The following is a 24,171-nucleotide window of genomic DNA, read 5'->3' on the forward strand; positions in this document are numbered from 1 at the left end:
CCTTTGTGAGGTGTCAGACATTTAGGTATACTATCTCTTTTACTTAAAAATGTATACATAAGGCCAGGCATAATGTTGAATACCTGTAATCTCAGCTACTTGGAAGGCAGAGGCAGGAGAGTCACAAGTTTAAGGCCAGCTCAAGAAAAACTAGAGCAATTCTGTCTCAAAAACCAAAAACAAAAGTGTTAGGGGCATGGATCAAATGGTAGAACGCTTGCCTAGTATAATGCCCTAAGTTCAATGCCTAGTAAGGAGGAGGATCAACTTTCTATTATTTACATTTATAACAAGCAAATACAACTCAAATCATAAAACTTCCAATTCTAGGTCCTACATCCACCGTCCTGAGCAAGGCAGGCTCAGGAGAGGCAGATCTTTGCTTATTTAGATCCCTCCCTATCCAAGAACCCCCAACCCCCCTTAAATCAGAAGAGAGACCATCCGTTGTTACAAAGATAGGGTCATTTATTCATGTTATATTACTGGATTTCAAAGGCAAAAATACAGTTGTTTGTTCTGAACACCAGGGTCAGAATCCCCCCTCTCCCCCAGTAAATATACATGACTGCATACAAAGAAAACCAAAATACACAGCATAATAGGTCCTCAGAATAGTGAAGCTTGTCATCCTGGCTGTGTGGAGCACCCTTCCAAGGCTGAAGGTGAGGACAGCATTGTGGTTTGGTGTATTTTTTTTTTAACTTTCCTGTGTTACCTCTCCCATTGATCTTTCCAAAAGGTCACATCACACAGGTTACTAGCAACAGAAAGAGAACGACACAGCATAGGACAACACCATGGTTTCAACTCCCAGGTGAAGGAAACGCTCCCTGAATCCTCAGTCCTCAAATCCCCAGTTAGGAACTAGATCGAAGCATCTCACAGGCCAAGCATCCAGACCAAACCCTGCCCTGGTTGTGCCTTGGGCTTGGGGGAGGAGGGATCCCTGACAGCACTTGATGGTCAGCAAAGTTGAGGATACAGGCAAAGCAGAATATCCCTTGGTCCTGAGACTGAACCACATAAAACACATGAGAAAATGTAATGGGGGAGAGGGGACAAAAGGCAGAATTTTAATAGTAAAGGAGGTAACAAAAAGTTACCATTCAGGGCATTTGTCTCCTTTCTTTAAGGCACTTTGGAACAGTCAGGGTCTGGGAATAGGAAGAAAAGCCTTTGCACTTCCCCAAACTCTACTCAAGTGCAGCCTGCTTTAACAGTGTTGAAAGGCTGGAACTGATAGGAATACTCTTTGTAGAGCTCAGCTGTTTCTTCTGCAGAAGAAGATAGTTGCTAATCAATGCAAAGGCTTCTGGAAACAGAACCAAGCTGGCATCGGAGATGGCCAAAGCAATAAAGGCACAGGGAAGGTTAGGGGCCAGGCAACAGTTAGGCCTGCACGCTCAGGGCTGGCACCCAAGAGGGCAGTGGCTGGGGTCCTGGCTGCCAGAAGCAGAAGGTTCAACTCTTGGGATTAGGCAGCTGAATCTTAGGACCTCAGCCCAGATAGTTACCTGGCAAAGGCCTCTGTGGTAGAAGTGCCCCCTGCCAACTCACCCTAGGCAAGTTATCCATCCCCCTGAAGAGGTGACTTTCTGAATGAAAGCTCTGGGGGTTGGCAGTTACCATCACCAGGTGGAGCACCTGCTAAAACCCTGAGAGGGACGGGAGACTTTAGGCACCAGAGTTCTCAGGAAGAGTTGGGTATGAGTTTAGCCGAACTCTAGATCTCTGGTTAAAAGGCCGGGAATGAATAATCTGTTTTACCCTGAGTGTCACAGGCAAGTTTTAGGAAACAGGCAAGAGGAAAAAGAACAAAATCGAAGAGGAAAGAAGGGAGCAGACAGACAGGCAGGGCAGAGAGGAATGGGAAAAGAATGGGTAAAGCAGGGTGGGCCAGGAAGGGGGGTTCAGAGGCTCTTGGGAGGCAGGCAGTACCTGTCAGAAGAGAAGGCGCTAAGGGATGGTAAACATAGCAGCTATACTGTTATTTAGAACCCCACAATCTAGAGCCCTGAGGGGTCAGTTCCAGGAGACTAAGTTTCCCTCCCCCCTGCCCACCTGGGGAGGGTGAGGAGGTGGGTAGTAATGGCTGGTAGATATAGGCTCTCTCCCAAAGGTCTGGCAGGTTAATGCTGACTGGAAAGCCATGCCCTGGGCCAGGGGGACCCCAAGATGGTTTTGTTCTTCATAAAACCTGGCCTGCCAGCTACATCAAAGGCCCTTGTGGCCACTACAACATACATTATATTTTCCCCCTTGAAAAAAAAAAAAGCTCAAACCCTTTTCCACATTTAAAATACCACAATAAAAATACATAGGAAATTCAAGTTTATACAACATGCCCAGAAAAATACACTGTCATGACTTAACAATAAACAGCTATGAAAATTTGGATCAACACAATATCAAGGTATGTCATAATTAGCATTTGATTTGGTCTTTAAAATACTACGAACTGCTTCTTTAAAAAAAAAACAACTTTACATTCAGAAATCAATCAATTTGGAAATAGGTACAATAAGTGAAAACACAAGGTTTTTGCTCCAGGGCTAAAAATTGCCTTGGAATTCATACATTAACAGGACAAAAGGCCCAAGGCTCAAGTTTTAAAATATCCTTTTGCTAAAGACACATATTATTACAATGATTGTAATAGTTGTATACAACTGGGGAAAAAAGTGGGGAAGGACAGGAAATTGCTTGAAATGTTGTAGTTTTTTTCTGTTTAAAATATGACAATCAAGGAGTGGGGGGAGGGAAATAGGAACAAAAAAATGACAAGGGGTATCAGTGTGTGAGAAGTAATACACCTTCTACCTGGTGAATGTAACTATAACCCCTCTATACATTACCCCGACAATAAAAAATTTAAAAGAAGAAAATAAAAAGAATTTACCTGCGGGGAGGGGTGGGTAGAGAGAGAATATGACAACCAAAAACAGCATACCAATCTAAACCCAGCAGTAGTATCCAATTTTTCATGAAGTTAAAAAGAATATAATTAAAAGCCAGATTCTTATCCATTTCACAATTTAGCAATTTAACAATGGGAATGAGTCCCACAAGTCCCCAAATTTGATCCGTGTAAAATACTGACTCCTTGGGTGATATTGTGACATGCTAAGAAGCCTCCAAAGGTGGACAGTTTTCTCACCAATCAACACCCTGTAGAACTAAGTCACATGTCGAGCCAAATGGGGACAAATATTCCACTCGTCCTGGTCATCTGGAAAAGCATCTGCGGATGAGTGAGGGGACCTACCACTCAGATTGTATAAATGAGAGGGACCAGCCCAGCAGACTGGCAGAGACGCACAGCAGAGGTCCCTGGCCACGTTCAGGTCTCTTATGTGTACCAAAGTGCTAGCTTGGTGTCCCGATGTCCACTGTGATTTGGGTATACAATGGGTATCTTTGTATGTCCAACACCTTGTAGGTCAGTGAGTTCAAACCATCAGTGCGCATGGTTTCTTTTGTGTGTGCAATTCGATCAAACCTACAAAGAAGGGGGGAAAAATGACAACGGGAGGTGTCAGAATGGAAATCTTAAGACGCAATCATTAAAAGCTTGTATTTCTCTCCCTCACTCTATCTTCATTTCAATGTGAATCCCCCCCCCTCTGCCTTGATGCCCTCTGTGCCTCCATTTCGCTAGAGGTACGGAGCCCTCTGAAAGACTTCTCTGTCTGCAGCCTCCCCCGACTCTAGAGGTGGGAGAAGGAATAAGAATGAGCATCATACAGACCTCTGGGGATTGGGTTCATTTTTCTTGTCTCTTGAGTGGCGGATCATACGACACTTCCCAACCATAGCATTTGGACGAGATATAGACATGCCTTTAAAAACTAATCTGCAAAGAGTAAAGGGATAGGTAGTTATCACAGAGCGCCATAAGCACAGGGTTCAGTAGCCCTAGCTGCAAGATTGCTACCCCATGCACCCACCTGTTGGTGTTCTCACTCAACCCAAACTTCAGCATCATGTCATCACCCAGCCCAGGGCAATATGAGTAAAATTTGAACTCTTCCATGGTTGACTCTACAGTCTGTGGTGTTTGCAATCACAGAGTCTATAATATGGGGGCTAAATAATATGTGGTGCCTTTGGCAAGGGGGTGGCACGAAATAGAGAGAGGCCGGGTGAACAAATACAGTCATGATACTAAATAGACACTGTATGGAAAATGAACTTCTGGGTAGGAATTGGAGGGAGGAGATGGAGGAAAATGAAAGAAGGGGTGACATTGTCCAAAAAGAAATGCAGTCATTACATGATTTATGAAACAGTAACCCCCCCATACAACTCCTTAATAATAGCAATAAAATTATATATATGTGCACACACACACACACTTTTTTTGGGGGGGGCAGTCCTGGGGCTTGAACTCAGGGCCTGGGCACTGTCCTTGGACACTTTTTGCTGAAGGCTAATGCCATGCTACTTGAGCTACAGTACCACTTCCGGCCTTTTCTGAGCATGTGGTGCTGAGGAATTGAATCCAGGGCTTTGTGAATACCAGGTGAGCACTCTACCATGCCCCTATATTTCTTTTTTTGTATGAGAGCTAAAAAAATATGTGGCCTCTGCTGGTAGGCTGGAGATAAGAAAAGAAAGTGGGATGGAGTAGGAGGAGAGACAGAAAGAATTTAACTATGCTGGAGTAATAAAAAAATGAGCAGAGATAAGTTGTGAGGATAACCAAGGATCTGGTGCAGCAGTTTTGGCAGACAGGACAGCCCAAAGAACAGGCTAAGGCATGGAAAGGAAAGAAAGCAAACACAGTGCCTGAAGGGAACAGCAGTTTTTGATGACTGATGAGAAGGGGTGAGGTAGAAGCAGCAGGTGAGGAAGCTGGAAAGAAGGGCAAGATCTAAACCCTGGATGCCTTTTCAGAACAAACCTTTGAACAGTACCAGTGTCTGTAAAAGATGCACTGTGCAGTGTTTCCCCAAATGGTTTTGGTTATAGGGAAGTCTCTCTGATAGATAGTTTTAAAATGGAGGGCACAGAACAAACTGGAGGCGGACAAGGCAGAATGGAAGATTCCGTGTTGGTCCAGGGCAATGGAATAGGGGTCAAAACTCTATTTGACAGCAGGAATATGAAAGTTAGAGGCAAGACTGATTTTAGATGTCCTTCAGGTTTCTGGCCTTGCCTTTCTTCTGGCGCTCATCCTTGTGTCTGCCTTACAGTAAGTGCTTTCATAGTACCTCTATCTTCAAGAAAGCTGCTCCACACTACCCATGCTTCTAGTCCCACCTCCTTGGTGTGTCAATCCTTGATTTCTCTCCCTCCCCAGATGTCCTGACCTTCAAAGTCTATGGAATCTTTTCAGGTCTGTACCTCAGACCTCCAAGTAGAGTTCTACAGAAATGAGTTTGTTTCTGTCAGGACCCTTATGTCTAGGTCTTCAGTGTTCTCTCCACTGGCCAGTCTGGCAGTGTTTCCTATCTGCATATAGTATTTGCATGCTCGATAACAATCTGCATACTCAAAAACTCAAGGCCAATATTAAAGACTTAAGACTGTCAAGTTCTTATATAATGGTGACACTGCCATGAATATTGCTCTAACAGGACACGTTCTGTTAATCATCAAATAGATGTACTCCAGCTCAGGAAGGTACATGTGGGTGTATTCTGGAATCTAACTCAGTGATGGATCCAGACTGGCCCCTTTTAAAAATCTTGGCTGGCTTCAAACCATGATCCTCTAGATTCTGGCCTCATGTGTAGCTAGGGTTACAGGCATGAGATACTGGCACCAGGCTTGTATCTTTTCTTGTGTGTATGATAAAACTATTCCAAAATAAAACTGCAGCACAAAGGTTCTATGAAGGAAATTAAGATTCTGCCCAAGAAAAACTGTTTCACAATGAAAGTAGACCATAATGAGATGTTAACATTTTTTTCAAAGGATATAGGCTTATTCCTTTAGTGTGTGAAAAAAAATATATCTCATCAGTTTATTTTCCTATAGACCCTGTACAGGGCCTACGAGAGTACACATCAAAGTATCTGGCCTGAATGGGGACTGTTTCCCCTCTGAGGGTCAATCCTGGAATAATCACTCATTTAGACACAGAAAGTGAAGGTAGACAGAAGAGAAAGTCCTAAGTTATGAGCATTACCTGTTAAAAATGTCATCATCTTCTCCTCCCCAGCCCCAGTAATTATTAGGAAATCCGTTGATAGTAAGAAACTGCTGTTTACTCAGAGCAGAGACACCACCAAAATACTGAACATAAGGGAGGCTGAGGAAAAAACACACACAGAGGTCCCATGGTTAGTAAGTATTGACACCCCAAAATCAAGCTTGCTGGATACAGGAATACTCTGAAATTTTATAAGGAGGGTGAGGGGATTTTGAGGGTTTTCATTTGTTTGTTTAGTTTACTTTTCTAGCATACTCAGATTATATAAAGAGAATTTGAGAAAACACAGACTCTTTCCAAGAACACAGGGCTGTTTCTACAATTATCTAGAAAACCAGGCAGTAACAAGAATGAAGTATAAATCCGGTTCTCACACTGTGGTTCAGGACTCTGTTTCTTATGTGCCTGCTCCTTCCAGCCAGCTCTGCATGGGAGATTGCTTTGGTTTCCCCTGTGCCACTCTGTCCGGCCCCCTTCCCTCTCTATCCTTTCCAGCAAAAGATATACATAAAAACAACTGAGGCAGCATTTCTGGAGATGTGCTATTGTAGAACTTTCTTGGAAATTTCTACTTTATCCAGACTTAGCAAAATACATAATAATGAACCTGTTTATTTTTTGTGTATTTCCAAGTAGTAAGGTACTGAAATCTTCTTCTTCTATACCTTTTTGTATTTCAAGTATCTCAGTGGTTATAAAGGGTCGACTCCTGAGGAACAGAATAGGCATTGATGTGAAATGTCAAGAAGCAGGATGTGCCCTTTCTGTGGGTCCCTTCAAGGACCCCAGTTTTATGTCAACCTTAAATGCAACTCTAAACCACATTTAGGCTCTTTATAGATTCCAAAGAGACTAAAACCTATTACATAAATTAAGCAAAACTCTAGCTCGAAGTCAGAAAACCAGATGAAAATATGAAACTAAAGACATCATTTATGCATTTTATTTATTTATTTTTGTGGGAGTGCTGGGGTGAGGTAAAGAGTCAAAGAGTCTTTTTTTTTTGGAGTGTGTGTGTGTGTGTGTGTGTGTGTGTGTGTGTGTGTGTCAGTCCTGGGGCTTGAACTCAGGGCCTGGGCTCTACCCTTGAGCCACAGCCCCGCTTCCAGCTTTTTCTGTATATGGGGTACTGAGGAATTAAACCCAGGGTTTCATGCTTGCTAGGTGAGCACTCTACCACTAGGCCACACTCCTGGCTAGAAGGTCTTGATTTGTAGTCTGCGCTAGCCTCAAATCTGAGGTCCTTCTACATTAGCCTCCCATATGCTGGAGTTTAAATGTGTACTACTACATCAGTCTTGTCCATACTCTTCTTCTTTTTATGGGATAGAGTCTAGTCATGGTCCCCAGGCTGGCCTTGAACACATGAACTTTTCCTCTTCAGCTTCCACTGTTGCTGGGATTATAGGCACATACTACAGTGCCCATCTTATAATGAATATTTTTCAAATGCCTACAGGTTCTAACTGCAAGCACTCTTAAGCAAAGATCTCTGGGAGCCCGTATCTCTGTAATCAGGTATCATCATTTAGAGACCATGCACTTTTTACTACACCTCCCATTTTTACATCTATAATACATCTTTAATGTGAGGGCTTAAACCACAGATGACCAAACCAGTAAGTTTAATTTTTTGTTATGTTTTATTTACTTTGGACAGGGTCTCCCTAGGTATCAGGTATCCCAGGCTGGTCTGGAACTTGGTACATAGGCCAGGCTGGCTTGGAACTGGCACTCTCCTGTCTATGACTCCCCAGTCTGGAACTTGATACATAGGCCAGGCTGGCTTGGAACTGGCACTCTCCTGTCTATGACTCCCCAGTGCAGGGATTATAGCATGCTCACCAGGACTGACAAAGTCCTTAACAAAGTCCCCAGGTCTGGCAAAAAAAAAACAAAAACAAAAAAAAAAACAAAAAAAACTATTATGAAAGGATTTTATTGAGCCACGATCATAGCCTAGTGGTAGAGTGCTCTCCTAACATACATGAAGCCCTGGTACCACATACACAAAAAACCAGAAGAAAAGAAGGGGGAAGTTATACTATTTAATGTTAATACAATTAAGATCCAATAATGGACAATGGTATGTCCCTATTTCAATATGATTTCGAGTGTAATATCCTTGCTAATGAAGGCAGGTATGACTGGCCTCTTCCCTAGGGCACTTGGTAGAAAAGTCTGGGTCTTGTATTTAAGCAGAAGCTTGTGGTCTACTGGGAAATGGAATCATATTACTCCTTAAAATGCTAGTGAAAGTTAGTTGCTAGTGGCTCACACCTGTAATCCTAGCTACTCAGTAGGATGAGATCTGAGGGTTGAGGCAGGAAAATTTGTGAGACTTCTATCTCCAACTGGCCACCAAAAAGCCTGAAGTGGAGTTACGGCTCAAGTGGTAGAGTGCTAGTTTTGAGCAAAAAGTTCAGAGACCAGCAACTAGACCCTGAGATTAAGCCCTAGGACACAAAATAAAATAAAATAAAATAAAATAAAATGCTAAGGAACATCTGTGAAGCCATCCAACTTCAAAAATTCTGTGAGTTTGGGAGAATAAGGGGGCTTATAAACTGCTTTCTGAACTATATGGTGTAACAGAGGGAACTAAGCAAGGAAATATAGTAACTAATGGGAACCTAAAGTTAAGGACCATCCTAAACCCCAAAAATGGTTCTCATCTGGATAGGCAGTGATGTCAGGCATTCTCAATTCCTCTTTCCTTCTAAAATAAACACTGGTTTGACTTAAAAAGAAGCCATTTCTCAGTGGTGGCATTCTCTTGCAGCATTGCTGGGTGGAAAAAACACATGCCCTTGTTCACATATAAAAGAGTAACACACTGCAAACTCTAGCTGAGCATCTCTTACCTAAATCCAAATTTGTCCATCGCAACAGAGATGTGCCGTGGCTGTGAGAAACACCTGTACGTGTTATGATCATCCATAGGAATGAGGTCCACGTCACTAAACACAAAGCAGTTGTAGTCATAGTCCTTCAAAGCCTCTTTAAAGCCAATATTGAGGAGCTTAGCACGATTGAACATGGTGTCTCCAGCCTGGTGCAAAAACAAAAAGTGGGATTAGATGATGTAATGCCTCTGAGCAAAACTCACAGGGCTCATAGGGCTGTTGGTCTACATTTACTTCACAGATCAATCCTGTCAATGCTCTGAATCAACTGCACTTCTAGAGTCTGTCCTACATGTGTGTAAGTATGGACAATTTCACTGTAGAATGAGCATCACTGCAGAAATGTGCTAACTAGTTAAGTAAGTCATGCAGTTAAGTAATGAGCAACTAGTTAAGTAAGTCATTTATAGCATACAATGGATTAGAGGAAAGAAGGGAGAAAAAGAAGTATGGAAGGGGAAGGAAAGGGAAAGGAAAAAGAAAGGGGAAGGGGAAAGGATAGGGAAGGAGGAAGGGTCAGAATATAAGAGAAAGGGCAAGGGGGAGAAGGGGTGGGAAGGGAGGAAGGAGATAAATAGATCACTTGGGATGCTTGGATAGAAGGATCTGAGTTTGAAGCCAGTGGAGCTGTATACAGCAAGCCTCTTGCTCAAAAAATAAAAAGAGGGCTGGGGAATGTAGTTTAATGGTGAAGTTCAATCCCCTCTAATACCTGGAAAACATGATTATAATGAGTGTTTGGGCTAGGAGGGTGACTCAAGTAGAAGAGTGACTGCCTAGAGAGTATGGACTATGAGTCCAAACTCCAGTATCACTTACAGAAAAAAAGCTCTAAAAGAAAAGGTGTTCAAACATGTGTCATGCATGTATGTATGTGTACACATACATACACAGTATAAAGAGATAAATGCTAGGAAATATACACAGGAAATGGTGAAGCTGGGTGCTGGAGAAACAGCAAACAACTCAATCTTTGCCCTGACAATGTAGGATAGTCTGCTCCACACCACACAGAATCAGGGTGTCTGAGAAAGTGGCCTCAGAAAGTGCTTCAAGGTGCTAGCCACAGGGGCCAAAGCACAAAGGCTGCTGATAAAGTATCTCATAGTCTATTGATTAATAATCTTATTTAAAGTGCCAGTGATTGTATATAGAGATTCCCTTCTTGAATACTTGTTTGTTAACATTGATGTAAAAATCAATGTTAATAAATTCTTTAATAAAAAAAATCTTGTCTATTTTCAGCATTCCCACTAAAATGTAAGTACAGTGAAGGCTATGACTGTTTGGGTTTTACTCACCTTTGTGCTCCATGTCATACAATAAGAGCTCAATAGTTGCTGCCTGGCTGGATACATGCATGCACGAATGAATGAATGAATGAATGAATGGAGAAAACAATGAATCTCAAAATACAATGGTAGATGACAACCACAACAGGAATCACCGTGCGTGTGTGTGTATGTATGAAGTCTGCTCTTAGTAACACCTATACCCCTAGATTTGCAGGTAGTCCCAATACTGTCACTTAGCAGTTCATGAAGCCCTTCCACACAAATGCTCTCATCTCAATATAATACTGCCACAAAGAGATGTAGAATTCTCACCTGCTGCTCTTTTTCCCATAGCTCCTAGAATGAATATATCAGGATGCTCTACTTTGGGTATACAGTGTCTCATAGGAGCTTGTAATCCATTCATGATCTCAGAAATGGGACATCTAAGTCTTTGAATGTGCTTGGAAAGGGACTTCAAAACTTATTCCACAATGCCGCCCAAGTACACAGACTCACTACTGCTTAGCCTCAGGCAGATGATGTGAAAACAAAAAATATATTTAAGAAAGGTAGGTACCAGGAAGTCAGAAAACACAGCCAAGAGAACAGTGAATGAATTAAGAGAACATTTTACACGCAACTGCTTCTTTCTTTAGCCCTCGACAAAAGCGAATGCACAGAACAATAAGGCCACACCCAAAGGCACACTGTGTTCTTTGGCTGTCCCACCAGTTAAAGGAGTCTATCTGGAATTCTGAATCCAGCTAAGTCCACATAAGTTAAGGAACAAAAAAATTCAAACTTTAGAAGTGACTGAAAATTATGAAGTTATTGGAATCATTATTGTAACAATATATTCTTAATACAAAATGGAGGGGGTTATTATGTCATGGGCATGAGTTAAGTGTCCCTAGATGATGTATGGCCTATTATTTGATCATCTCAATTATTTGTAACAACCCTTGCTCCAAACCACACACACATTTCCTTCCTTCCTTCCTTCCTTCCTTCCTTCCTTCCTTCCTTCCTTCCTTCCTTCCTTCCTTCCTTCTTCCCTCCCCCTCCTTTCCTCTCTTTCCCTTCTTTTACTTTTTCTTTTCTTCTTTCTTGCTGGACCTGTGGCTTGAACTCAGGACCTGAGCACTGTCCTTAAGTCTTTCTCAAGGTGAGCACTCTACCAGTTGAGCAACACCACCACTTCTGGCTTTTTTCTGTGTATGTGGTGCCAAGGAATCAAACCCAGGGCTTCGTGCATGCAAGGCAAGCACTCTACCACTAGGCCCTGCTCTTGGCCCCAGACATGCATTTTCTAACATGAAAACCCACTGACCACTTTTCTAGCAAGAAAACGGGAAGCATTCCCATAAAGCTTTGCATACCTGTGTAGCAGACTCCAAGGGGGGCTGCTCAGTTCACAACCTTTCTCTTAGTGCATTCCCCAAGAAATGGGGCAAGGGCTCTCAGTGGTCATGTTCCTCTCACAGGACCTGCTGATCACAAGTGTTTGATCTAAGAAGACGCCTGACAGATTGAATTCATCAATACTCCTGTCTCAAGAGCTGGAAATTTGGAATCATAAATGAGCAACTCAGGAGCCAAGGCTCAGCAGCCAGGAAGAGAAACCCAAGCAGACCTGCTTCAACCCCTTTCTCCGCTAAAAGCCTAAAGCGCTTTCAACGGAAAAATCTGGCTCATACGTAGAACTAGTTAGTTAGGCCATTTTCTAACACCATATACTACTACTCTCATCCTACTCCCCAGCTTAGTCTCACCAGGAGAGGGGATGTACAGGTCATATGTTAGCTAGGAATTCTGGATGGGCAGAAGGAAGAAAGTGTGTCTTTCCCTTTTCCCTTGACATTCTAGAAAAGTGAAAAATTTTCTAGGTTTCTTTGACTAAAATGCTTAGTACTCACTTTTTTTTGTTTTTTTTTTAAATAGGAAAGATGGCGGGCCAGGAGTTTGGCCTAGTGGTAGAGTGCTTGCCTAGCATGCATGAAGACCAGGGTTCGATTCCTCGGTACCACATACATAGAAAAAAGCCAGAAGTGGTGCTGAGGCTCAAGTGGTAGAGCACTAGCTTTGAGAAAGCCCAAGGACAGTGGTCAGGCCCTGAGCTCAAGCCCAGGACTGGCAAAAAAAAAAAAAAAAAAAAAAGGAAAGATGGCTTAATAAGCTCTACCTCACTGACAAGACTGAATTAATCTATGTTCCTGGGAACTAGAAATTTGAAATCATGAACAAAAGGTAATTCATTTTCCACAAGGGATGGGAAGACCTCCGGACTATCTCCCACCCCACCCACTGAGACATTCATCAAGTGCACTTCATTCATTCAAGTCAACATTTATCAAGCATTTACTATGACACCAAGTCAAATGAACAACTGTGACTAATGCTTCTTTCTGCCACCCCCATCTTTTTTTGTGTGTGTCGGGGGGGTTGTGGGACTTGAACTCAGCCTGCGCCCTTGAGCCAAGCCCCACTTCCCGCTTTCTAGAGGTTAATTGGAGGTAAGAGTCTCAGGTCCTTTTGTGCCTGGGCTGGCTTTGAACCTTGATCCTCAGATCTCAACTTCTGGAGTAGCTAGGATTACAGGTGACAGCCATTGCGTCAGGCTCCATCTTTTACTTTGCTTTTTTTTATTGCCAGTCCTGGGCTTGAGCTCAGGGCCTGAGCACTGTCCTTGGACTTTCTCAAGGTTAGAGCTCTACCACTTGAGCCTCAGCACCACTTCCGGCTTTTTTCTATGTATGTGGTACCAAGGAATCAAACCTGGGCCTTCGTGCATGCTAGGCAAGCACTTTAACCACTAGGCCAAACTCCCAGCCCCTACTTTGCTTTTTGAAACAAAGAAAGGATGGCCCTGAGCCCTTCGTCCTTTTGCCTTGTAGCTAAGTGCTAAGATTATAGGCATGCACAACACCCCACCTCAGACACAATTTAAATGTCAGTACTGCCAGTTTCTTCACTCATTAGCTAAGTGATCTGAAGTGAACCATGCCTCTAGACCTCTTTCTTCTTTTGTGTCATGGAGGTAACACCAGGTAGGTTTATTAAATGGATAGAGCATGAAAAGACTCAGCACACTGCCTGTAAATAAAGTGAATACTATAGTAGTTATAGGAATGGGTTTTCCGCTGGACGCAGTGGATCACGCCTGTAATCCTAGCTACTCAGGAGGCTGAGATCTGAGGATCATGGTTCAAAGCCAGCCCAGGGACTTAAAAGTCTGTGAGACTTTTATTTCCAATTAATCACCAGAAAACCAGAAGTGGCAGAGTGGCTCAAGGGGTAGGGTGGTAGCCTTGAGCTGAAGAGCTCAGGGATAATGCCAAGGCCAAGGGGGTAGAGTAGTAACCTTGAGCTGAAGAGCTCAGGGACAGTGCCTAGGCCAGAGTTCAAATCCCATGACTGACCAAAAAAAAAAATAAATAAAATAAAAATATATATATGTTTTCTCATCGATATCAAATCAAGACCTTAAGAATATCTCGTAAGAATCTAGCCTGGAGTCACCTTTAGTGTTTGTGCCCTTCCCTACTTCAAGATTTCTTCCCCAAATCCTGCTTCTCTGATAGCTAGAGAATTTTTCAAAAAGGATTAAGACTTAATTTAGCTAAGTCTATACAGCTCACATGTTCGAAAGATCTCTGACCTTTTGAGATCTGTGAAATGTGTTTTGGGAAGTCACATGTTGTGGTAAAGAGCCAGTACACTGGGTGTCACTTTGAAAGACAATCCAGTTTTATTGTTTTAAAGCTTATTTATTTATTTGTGTGTGTGCTGGTCCTGGGCACTATTCCAGTGCTCTATAACTTGAGTCACAGTTCCACTTCTGGCTCATAAGTGGTGGCTTTGAATCATGATTCTCTGATCTCAGTCTCCTGAGTAGCTACAATTGCAGGCATGAGCCACCAACACCCAGCTGACAACCTAAACTTTAAAGGTAGATTTTACCTTATATTAGCAGACAAGACTCACAATTATCTCTTCCTTCTAGAGTAACAAAAAAAGACAGACAGAAAAAAAAGGTTAAAAAGAAAAAGAAAGAACAAAACAAAAATCCCCAAATGACAGAGTGAGGCAGGTACAAGCAAAAAACCAAACAGACTCTGAGGATGATGCGGGGAGAAGACAGTTTTATGAGCAGAGTACTGGCTGCTGAGAGCATTGTGAAGAAATGGCTATGAAGAAAAGAACATTCAAAAAACCATAAGAAATGCAGAAAGTATGGTTGAGAGGAATGGTTGAGAATGTTGAAAGGGGTGATGTTGATCAAGATGCATTATACCATATACTGCTTTGTTGAATGGCAACTCCTTTGCACAACTACTTATAAAGATAACATTGAAAAAAAAGAAGAAGCAAGGAAGAAATTCAGAATGGATAAAGCCTGAACGAAACTTAAAAGTAAAAGTAGGCAAAATCATGGTGGGTGTATGTGTGGGTGGGGGTGATGGTGGTAAAGAAGGGCTACAGGGCTTGATTAAAGGATTTGTCTTTATTTAGGTCAAAGGGAGCCTTAAACTGGGTTTTGCATGTCAAGGAGGGATTTGTGCTTCAATCCAAGTGAAGGCAGCAAGACCAGTTAGGAAGCTATTATATGATTCATATGAGACATGGGAACACAGGCAGTAATGGTGGGCAAGTAAAGAATGACTCTCCCAGGGCTCAAAGCACAGGCTCCTTTTCTTCTGCCTTACCTGCTTCCTGACATGTGCACTGCACATGAGGTGGGGATGGTTCAGGACAGGTATCAGGAATATCCTAGTCTAGTTAAGGTCTTCCCTATATCAATAGGGGATAAATGATCAACTGCAAAAACAACAACAACAACAACAACAAAACACCACGGTCCTCTTTTCCCAAATCCTAACCATCTTTCCATCTTGACTTTTATGAACAGCCGATCATATCCTCAGGCCATAATGGCTTTGGTCTGTCCTCCACAAAAACCAGCAATAACAAGGTTGCTTCCAAGACAGTCAGAATTCCACTCACAGCTGGGCATGGTGGCTCACACCTTTAATCCTAGCTACTCAGGAAGCTGAGATCTGAGGATCAAGGTTCAAAGCCAGTCCAGGCACAAAAAGATCTGAGACTCTTTTCTCCAATTAACCTTAGAAAACGGGAAGTAAGGCTTGGCTTAAGGGTAGGGCTGTAGCCTTGAGCTGAAGAGCTCAGGGACAGCGCCCAGGCCAAATTCAAGCCCTATGACCCACCAAAAAAAAAAAAAAAAAAAAGAATTCCACTTATATGCTCTGGTCCATTATAAAGCCATTCCCCATTCCCTAACAGTATAATGTTAGCCAAACACTCCCTGTGTGTCTTTCTTTACCTCTCCAACACCAAGGACATGGCTAATATCCACCTACCCATGAGTTTACAATAGTTGGGGGCTAGCTTTTAACCATAACAGTACAGTAACTTTGAGCTTAGACAGAGCACTCAATCAAACTTGGCTGTTTTTTACTCAGTGAGTAGAAGAAACCGACTGGTGAAAATCATGAACCATGCTAAGATGGCAGTTCTCTTGGGCCAAAGTAATCAGAGGAGTGAGTACACCCTTGACCCTTGCTGTAAAGGAACACAAGTCAGAGGAACTGAGCTCATAGAGAGGTCTAATAGGGATTCTGGTTGAGGTATAGAGAGAAGTTTTAAATCCCAGCTCTTCCTACCACAGAGTGAATGCCTGCCTCTTGCCTGGATGGAGACACTTTGAGCTTCCTGTAGGATACAACAGGAAGGTGGCACTAAACCCTTCCAGAATGTTTAGGATACAAGTTGGAGGAAAGTACTTCAACAGATAAAGGTTTCTCTCTTTTAGAAAGCAATTTGGCCATTTGCATGGAGAACTATAAAAATGTGATGGACCCCACTGTTTCTAGACCCACATTTCCACATCTGAAAATCTAGCCTGGGGAACTGATCTAAATGTGGAAGGAGACAAAAAAAAAAACTTCAGACTTAAAGATATTTACTGCTGTATTATCTACAGTCTTCTGAGAGAGGAAAAGTTAACATGGTAGAACTCAATGATCAACTGTTACAAAGCATGGAAAGAATGAATATGAAGACTATGAAGTAACATGGGAAGATGCAGATGATATGGAATTTAAGGGAAAAAAAGCAGAATACAAATGATTACATGAGTATGAGCTCAACTGTGGCTTAATTTAAAGAAAGCAAAATCTCTCAGACCTCTGTACAATAAGCTGGCTTCCAACAAGGTCTGTTTCCAGTGATCCTCTGTGCTTGCCTGAGAGAGCCCAAGGCTGGAGGACAGCACAGTCACGTGAGTATTCACACAGCTTCCCCTGTCCAGCAGGACCTGGCTCTGCGTCTGATGTGAGATCATTACCAGGGTGGTGGTGGCAGTGGCAGCAGCGGCAGCAGTGGTGGCAGCATGACAGCAGTAGGTAAGTCGGCTTTCCTCTCTTTATAGGAGGCGGAGAGTACAGAGGAGAAGGTAGGTGAAGAGGAAGAAGCAGATCTCAGAGAGGAGCTCCTCCTTCAGTTTGTTTTGCTATAGACTGGAAAGAAGTAAAGGCAAGAAGCCCCTGCTAAAAGGAAGAAGAAAAAAAGAGAGAAGGATGTATGCAAAGGAGAGTGGTAAGGGAAAGAGAGGCAAATGTCAAGGCTACCAAAGGAAAAGGGCTCATTCTCACCAACCTTATTCCAGGGCAAAAGCAAACTTCTGTAAGTTATGGAATCAAAGGTGAACAAAGAAAATGGCATTTCCTAGAGCAATGTCCAGGGAGGCAATTCACCAGTGCTGAGTACCAGTAAATGCCTCAACCTTCCTTAGGAGCCTGGAGAGATGGGGCCAGGGGGAAGAGAGCACAGGAGTGGCATTCAGACAGTGGTGTTACAAACACTCCCATTTCCTCTCCCCCATTCGCCATATCTACCTCCACAGGCTCTGAAAGGTCCAAAGGGCCAAAGGGAAGGGAGGGCAGGACAAGTTAGCCCTACCCCATCTTTGACCCCATCCTCACACAGCTGAAGGAAGAAAGAGCAGAGATCAGATATAAACCAAACCAACAGGGCAAAAGCCTAAGCAGCTGTCCTCACTGATGGGGTGGTTGGTACTTTACCACAAATGATTCTGACCTCATGAGAAACCAGCTGCCTGGGCCAATAATGACAGTATCTGAGGTATGGGGACAGATACTTCTGCTCACTGAGAGTACAAAGGACTGTATCCAAATAACAATTAACAAGCAGCCTGGAACCCATCATACCTTTTTTTTTTTTTTTTTTGGCCAATTGTGGGGCTTGACCTGTCTGAGCACTGTCCTTGGACTTTTTCTCAAGGGTAGAGTTCTACCACTTGAGCCACAGCACCACTTCCAGCTTTTTTCTATGTATGTGGTACCGAGGAATCGAACCCTGGTCTTTGTGCATGCTAGGCAAGCACTTTACCACTAGGCCAAACTCCTGGCCCTCTTTTTCTTTTCTTTTTTTTTTTGGTCTGTCCTGAGGGGCTTGAACTCAGGGCCTGAACATCACCCTTGGACTTTCTCAAAGCTGGTGCTCTTACCACTTGAGCCACAGCACCATTTTCAGCTTTTTCTATGTATGTGGTACCAAGAATCGAACCTGGGTCTTCGTGCATGTTAAGCAAGCACTGTACCACTAGGCCAAACTCCCATCCGGGAACCATCATATTATCATCTTTAAACACTGTATAGATGAAAAGAAGAGAGACAGGGGAAAAAAAAAATTAAATCAGGCAAATACCCCTGGGACAATGAGTTGGTTCCTCCTTCTGCTTCCCCACAGCCCTTTGGGTCAGTGTGCCTACCTAGCAACATAGCAAGCAGACAAGGCTCCTAAGGGCTCTGTGGCTATTAATCAAAAGCTACAGTTCCCTTCTTGTGACCTAGTAAGACTCACAGTGTAGGCAAGGGCATATGGACTATTCTTGGAATAAACACGGCAAAATACAGCATTCCTGAGAACTAAGGTGACCTCCATCTAAGTGCCAGCTCTGCTCCTGGCCATTGTACACTTATCTGTAGACTCTCCTTCACAAGAACCATGAGAAGCCCTCACTGGAAGACTTAACCATAATCCAAAGATCACAAATGAGTTTTGTTTATGAGCAACCAGAGGCTAAACTGGTCGTTAGCAGTTTTGTTTTGTTTTGTTTTTTCCCTGAAAGAGTTGCTATCCCGTGGGCTGTGTCAGAAGCAGTCTGTACCCTGGTCAGGAATGAGCAGGAAACTTTACAAAGAGGCCCCAGGGAGGGGCTGTGCAAATTCCCAAAGGTCATAAGCCAGGCCAGGATAAAAAGATTTTATTTTCAGCCCTAAGGTGGAGAGTAGCCACTATGCTGCTCTTAAATTGACTCCTGAAGCTGGAGTCAGGCTCAGGCCTGTAATCCTAGCTGCTAGGAGGTTGAGATCTGAGGATTGAGGTTCAAAGCCAGCCTGGGCATGAAAAGTCTGCAACCTCATATCCAATTATCTACTAGAAAACCGGAAGTGGTGCTGTAGCTCAAATAGTGGAGCACTGAAAAGCTAAGAGACAGCGTGCAGGGCCCAGAGTTCAAGTCCCACGACTGACCAAAAAAAAAAAAAAAAGATTTTACTTTCAAGAGCCATGGATCCAGCCAAAGAACCAAGAGCAAGGGGTCTTCAAAGTGGGTATAAATAAAACAGACAGGAGTCACAAAGATAGACCCCAAGTTCAACATTTCAATCAGGTCTATACTGGATTATGTATCAACTACAAAGACAGGGAGGTGGGTGCCGGGAGTTTTGGCTGGAGTCTTGCCTACTATGCATGAAGACATGGGTTTAATTCCTTGGTGCCACATACATAGAAAAAAGCCAGAAGTGGTGCTATGGCTCAAATGGTAGAGCTCTAGCCTTGAGAAAACCCAAGGACAGTACTCAGGCCCTGAGCCAAAGCCCAGGACTGGCAAAAAAAAAGACAGGGAGGTAGTAGTGAACTGCCTTGAAGTGCTGGGAATTCAGGGAGGCATACAGATAACCTTATTGGAAAGCACTAAGTGATCTGGGAACAGCAGAAAAGGAAACATCAGCTCTATGCCAGAAGAATTCCAGCTCCATGAAATTAACAAAGTGGGAGAAAAGATTTAAGGATATTCAGGAAGAAAGCCACAGAGAAGGCAGAAGTGATAGCCTAAGCAAGAGCACAGGCAGAAAGGACAGGAATTTGGAGATAGGTCAGGGCCAGGCTGATTATGGTCCTGGTTTAGCATCTGAGGTTCTTGCTTAGAGGAAGTAGAAAGGATTTAAAAAGAGTACTGATGTGATCAGAACTAGAATGATATCTCAGGCAGCTAAGTAAGGAGACCAGAAGCACCAGAACATCTGGAATGGAGAAGTTAACTGTTGGTTGCTGGCTCTGGTCTAAGGATGCCTTATGAGACACCCACATTGGGCCAGCTATGCCTGTATGCCTCCTTGTTTTATAGTATTTATGATAATTCTCAAAGCATATGTCATTTCCTTATTTAGGGCTAGTGCTAATGGGTGGCAATATGCCTTCTGATATTTGGATGACTTTACAGTTTCTTTTTCTGACTGAAGTATGAGTAAGTACAGAGTACATTCCCCATTTGCTATGATACCTTGACATCCCCCTCTATACCAAGGTCCCAGTACTCAACCCAAGGTGGGGGGGGGTATTGGAACCTCAGAGTAGAACACTTAGTTGTAAGAGTGGAATATGCTAGAAGCCCTAAGAGGATCCACAAACATCAGTATGTCACATAGGAAGAAGGGTGGAGATGCAGAGAACAAAGGCCACACTCTACTCACCCCTTCAGCACATATATTTTGAGATAAGTATTATGGCAGCTACTGAGAAATAATGTGTTGTAGGGATCTATACTGAATAGTGTGGTTAACAGCTTCCTATGGACAGCACAGGCCATAAAAACCTGTAAGAGTTCATTCCTGTGTGTGTGGCTTAAGACACACCCTCTGAAGAAGTTCATAGAAAACACATGGTTCTTGAGTCCTCTAATATTCCATTATTTGCCTCACACCATTATTCATTATCTTCTGACTCCATGGACCCCACCCCCCCACAATGAGAAGCAGAAAGGAGGAAGAGCAATAAAGAATTTATCATTACAGTACTGAATAGAAGCAATAAACAGGAAGAATGAGAAGGTGGAGAGGAAAGATATAAATAATACTAGTAAAAGCTACGGTTTACTGAAAGTTATCATACACCAGTTGCTTGGAAGCCCATTAAGGCAGATAGTACACTTCCTCTTCTATCTTATAAAGTCTAAAGTATTTGCATAGCCTGCCCAACCTAACAAGGAAACAGCAAAGGCAGGTCTGAGCATGGAGCTTACATCGGCTATGGACATCAGACTGTGTGGAAGACCTCAGAGAGAGGCTAAATGGCTTCAAGCAGAGTTATGTGATATAGTGAAATGAATTAAACTTAGAGTCAGGAAGTAGGGACGACTGAGCTGCAGACCTGCTATCATTTATGCAACTCTCTACCAGTTATTTTTTCTGAGTCTGTTTATGGATCCATTATAAAGAGTAGCAAGTTTCAGTCTAGCCCTTGGAGGTCTAGGCAAGTCCGAGAAAACTCTGAAGAAGAACTGATGATATGGAAATGGGACACAGCGCATCACTGTGGCCTGCTGTAGATGGGGCTAGGTACAGCATTTCGAACAAGTTCTGTACTAAAAATCTGTTTTGGGATTTTTGGACTAGATGTCTCAGAAGTCACTCTTATTTCAAGCATTCCTTTTAACTGCAAATGGGGGAAGCACAAGATATGTGACATAAGAAGAAAAAAGAGCTCTACTGAGGCTAAAAGCTCGTCAGGTTTACTTGCTGAACAAATAAGGTACAAAAGTCAAAAACAGGTACAAAAATCTCTTTCTTCCTCCTCCACAACAGAGAACATAGCAAGTTCCTAATTTGTAGATAAAATGTACTTTAGATGGGGCAACTCTTTTCAAGGTCCACGTCCCTACACTAACTTTATTATAGATTAGATCACATTTTTTACTGGGAAGGTATGGAAGACTTGAAGTTGCTTCCTGACTCATATGGACTCTACTTTTCCAAAAGGCTAATTGGGGCAAAGGTGGAATGGAAGACCAGCTGGAAAAGAGGAAGAAAATAAGTAAAAATTCTGGTAAGGTGGAATGTTAGCCAGTGGAAAGAAGAAAAAGATGTTAGTGTGATGGTGTCAGCTTGTAACACTAGATATTCAGTAGGCAAGGACAGAAGAACCAAGATCTGAGGAAGATGGCCCAGGTAAAAGAACAAGATCCTATCTGATTAATAATAATAAATAATAAACAATAATAACAAAAGGAATGGGATATAGCTTAAGGTGTAGCCTAGCAAGTTTGAGGTGCAATCCCCAATTCTTTAGTACTAGGGACCAAAAGCAGGAAAAAGAAAAATGATCCCAGACGGAAGCAAGTTCCACTTGTAAAAAGTTGGCCGGAAGCTTCCAAATAGGAAGGACTGGGACCCTGCACTTTTTTAGGCACTCTCAGCAGTAACTGAGACAGCATTGTGTCCAGAATGCTATATGAACACACTGCCATTTCTGATTTTCCCTGTGGATCTAAGAAAGGGTCACAAAAGCCTCTGATGGACGCAGTGAACTGTCTCTAATCTTTCTATTTTCAGAAGACCCAGAGTTTATCTTGAAATGAAGCAGACATTGGGGCAGTACACAAAAGGACATGCTTTGTCTCTTCAAATGGTACACAGTTAAGTCAGACATGTTACTATTGCTAAGTTTATTCCAAATTTAGGTATTTGGGATAAACTTGAAATGCGAAGTTATGTTCTTGTAAAAGCAATAATGTTCCTCTAGAATACATTGGAATAAACAGTTAATTCAGGAAATCAGTCTGATTCTGCTTGAAGAGATGAAGGCTTAGCAGGTCTTTGGCATTATTTTCCTTAGCAGAGCAAAAGCCCAATGCACGATGGATCAGATAGGTATGGAGTAGGAAACTCTTCTCAGACACAGCTCAGTCTACACAACTCTCAGACGGACTTTGAATCAAACTTTCCAGACATCTCACCAGTACACAGTCTCCTGTGGTGCCTCAGAAGACAATGACTGGACGAATTTTGACGTTACCTAAAAGTGTGACATCTAAATGGGCATATCTGTTTTTCAGTAGTAACAAGGACCATATACAGCTATTCAAGAGTCAGGGAGTAACCCATGCTTTGCTGTGGGCTAATTAGGGTTGACATTTTTTCTCTCAATTTTGCCAGAAGATGACTGTCAAAAACATAAATCAGCATAACACATCATGGCTACTTCCCTTGGTTGATAGCAGATAGCAACAGGCAAGCACACTGTTTGGTATTTAGATCAAAAAAGAGTGACATTAATGGCCCTGTTAACTTTTCACCAAAAACTACCAAGTATCTATGAAATCACTCCCCTTCCCTTTGGTTTATTTTATACCCAATTTGCATACTCTCCCTTCCTTATTGCATCTTCCCAGACCTCACCTGGTTGATAACATAGATGCCATAGTCCAACTGCTGGCGCTGTAGAGTTGGATGCAAGTAATACAGCCAGTATTTAAGGTGTTCCTGACGGTTGCGGAATGGAATAATGATGGCCACCTTATGAGGAGAGGTGCAGTCTTTGGGGTTGTGACGGCCACCCATCTTCACCTCAGGGTTCTGTTTTGCCAAAAGATCCAGATCCACAGGAAAATTAAACTGAATCAGCATGGGGCCAACTAGAGAAAAGGAAGGAAGGAGAAGTTAGAAAGCCACAGGACGTACCACTCTGACTGTACAAGATGACCTCCACAGCCACAGGGAGGCTATCTTCTCTTGGTGAGGGGGGCACAGAGAGGGAGGATAGTGTAGCTATACAAAAAGCCACTCCTGCCCAGTTCTGGGTGCCACGTTCAGTACTAACATGACCATTTGAGGAAACACCTCAGCGTTTAAAGTCCTGAATCCTAGGCCTTCAGTACTGGACCAATTAAAATGACTGGTTCCCATGAAACTCTGCTCCAGACCCTTCCTTTCCAACTCACTATAAATAGACTTGGGACAGAGGGTTGTAAAAGATCAGTGAGAATAGATGTTAAAGCACCTTCTTGGAAATCCTGAGGCTGATATCTACCTCTGCTACTAGCAGAGGTGTAAAAGGTCACAGTTCTTTGAGTTTAACCAAACTGGGAAAATGAAGGGTGGAGAGTACAGGTCAGCAGCGTGGAAGAAATGAACTGAACCAAACTTGCTCTGGGGCACTGGGGATAAGAAACGAAACAGCTGGAGCCGAGTGAGGTGGCTCATGCCTATAATCCTAGCTACTCAGGAGGCTGAGACTCTTATTTCCAATTAACCACCAAAAAACTGGAAATAGAGTTCAAATAGTATAGCACTCACTAGCTTTAAGCAAAAACAACTCAGGGATAGTGCCCAGGTCCTGAGTTCAAGCACCAGGACCAGCACAAAAAATAAATAAGAGTAGAGAGTAAAGCAACCAAAGGGATAAAGATGGAGTTAGTCAGGGACGGCTCCAATGTTTCTGGTCTAAAAGAACATGGATCTAGATAGGAGAAGTGGGTCAGAAAGAATATTTGGCTCACAGAGACAGGGCATGTGGCATACGTGGAGGGGTCTAGGCACACACAAGGGAATCAGGGACCGAGCTAAGATTTAAACCTAGGCTTGCGGAGCTCCCTGCACTTCAGACTTTTGCCAAATGGTTCCAGAAGACAGAAGACCCAGCAAAATGCACAGTGGAAAACAGAGCCTTTGAGCTTGGCACTGGTGGCTCACATCTGTGTTGTAGCTATTCAGACAGCTGAGATCTG

The 24,171-nt window shown here is 42.9% G+C and overlaps 1 protein-coding gene across 1 annotated transcript in view; it reads right to left on the bottom strand.

Moving 5' to 3' along the window:
- Window positions 1-446: 446 nt before the first annotated feature.
- The window catches only part of B4galt1 (beta-1,4-galactosyltransferase 1), a 56,433-nt gene continuing 32,708 nt past the window's right edge, over window positions 447-24,171 (bottom strand). The window contains exons 2-6 of the mRNA XM_090330106.1: window positions 22,844-23,079; window positions 9,025-9,212; window positions 6,137-6,259; window positions 3,752-3,856; window positions 447-3,502 (exon numbers count right to left, since the gene is read on the bottom strand). Of these exons, the coding sequence (XP_090186232.1) occupies window positions 3,370-3,502; window positions 3,752-3,856; window positions 6,137-6,259; window positions 9,025-9,212; window positions 22,844-23,079 (785 nt within the window). The 3' untranslated portion in view covers window positions 447-3,369. The remainder of the gene's footprint in view (window positions 3,503-3,751; window positions 3,857-6,136; window positions 6,260-9,024; window positions 9,213-22,843; window positions 23,080-24,171) is intronic.

The sequence above is a fragment of the Megascapheus bottae genome, chromosome 3, assembly GCF_031878675.1.
Source record: "Megascapheus bottae isolate mThoBot1 chromosome 3, mThoBot2.hap1, whole genome shotgun sequence".
Classification (NCBI taxonomy): Eukaryota; Metazoa; Chordata; class Mammalia; order Rodentia; family Geomyidae; genus Megascapheus; species Megascapheus bottae.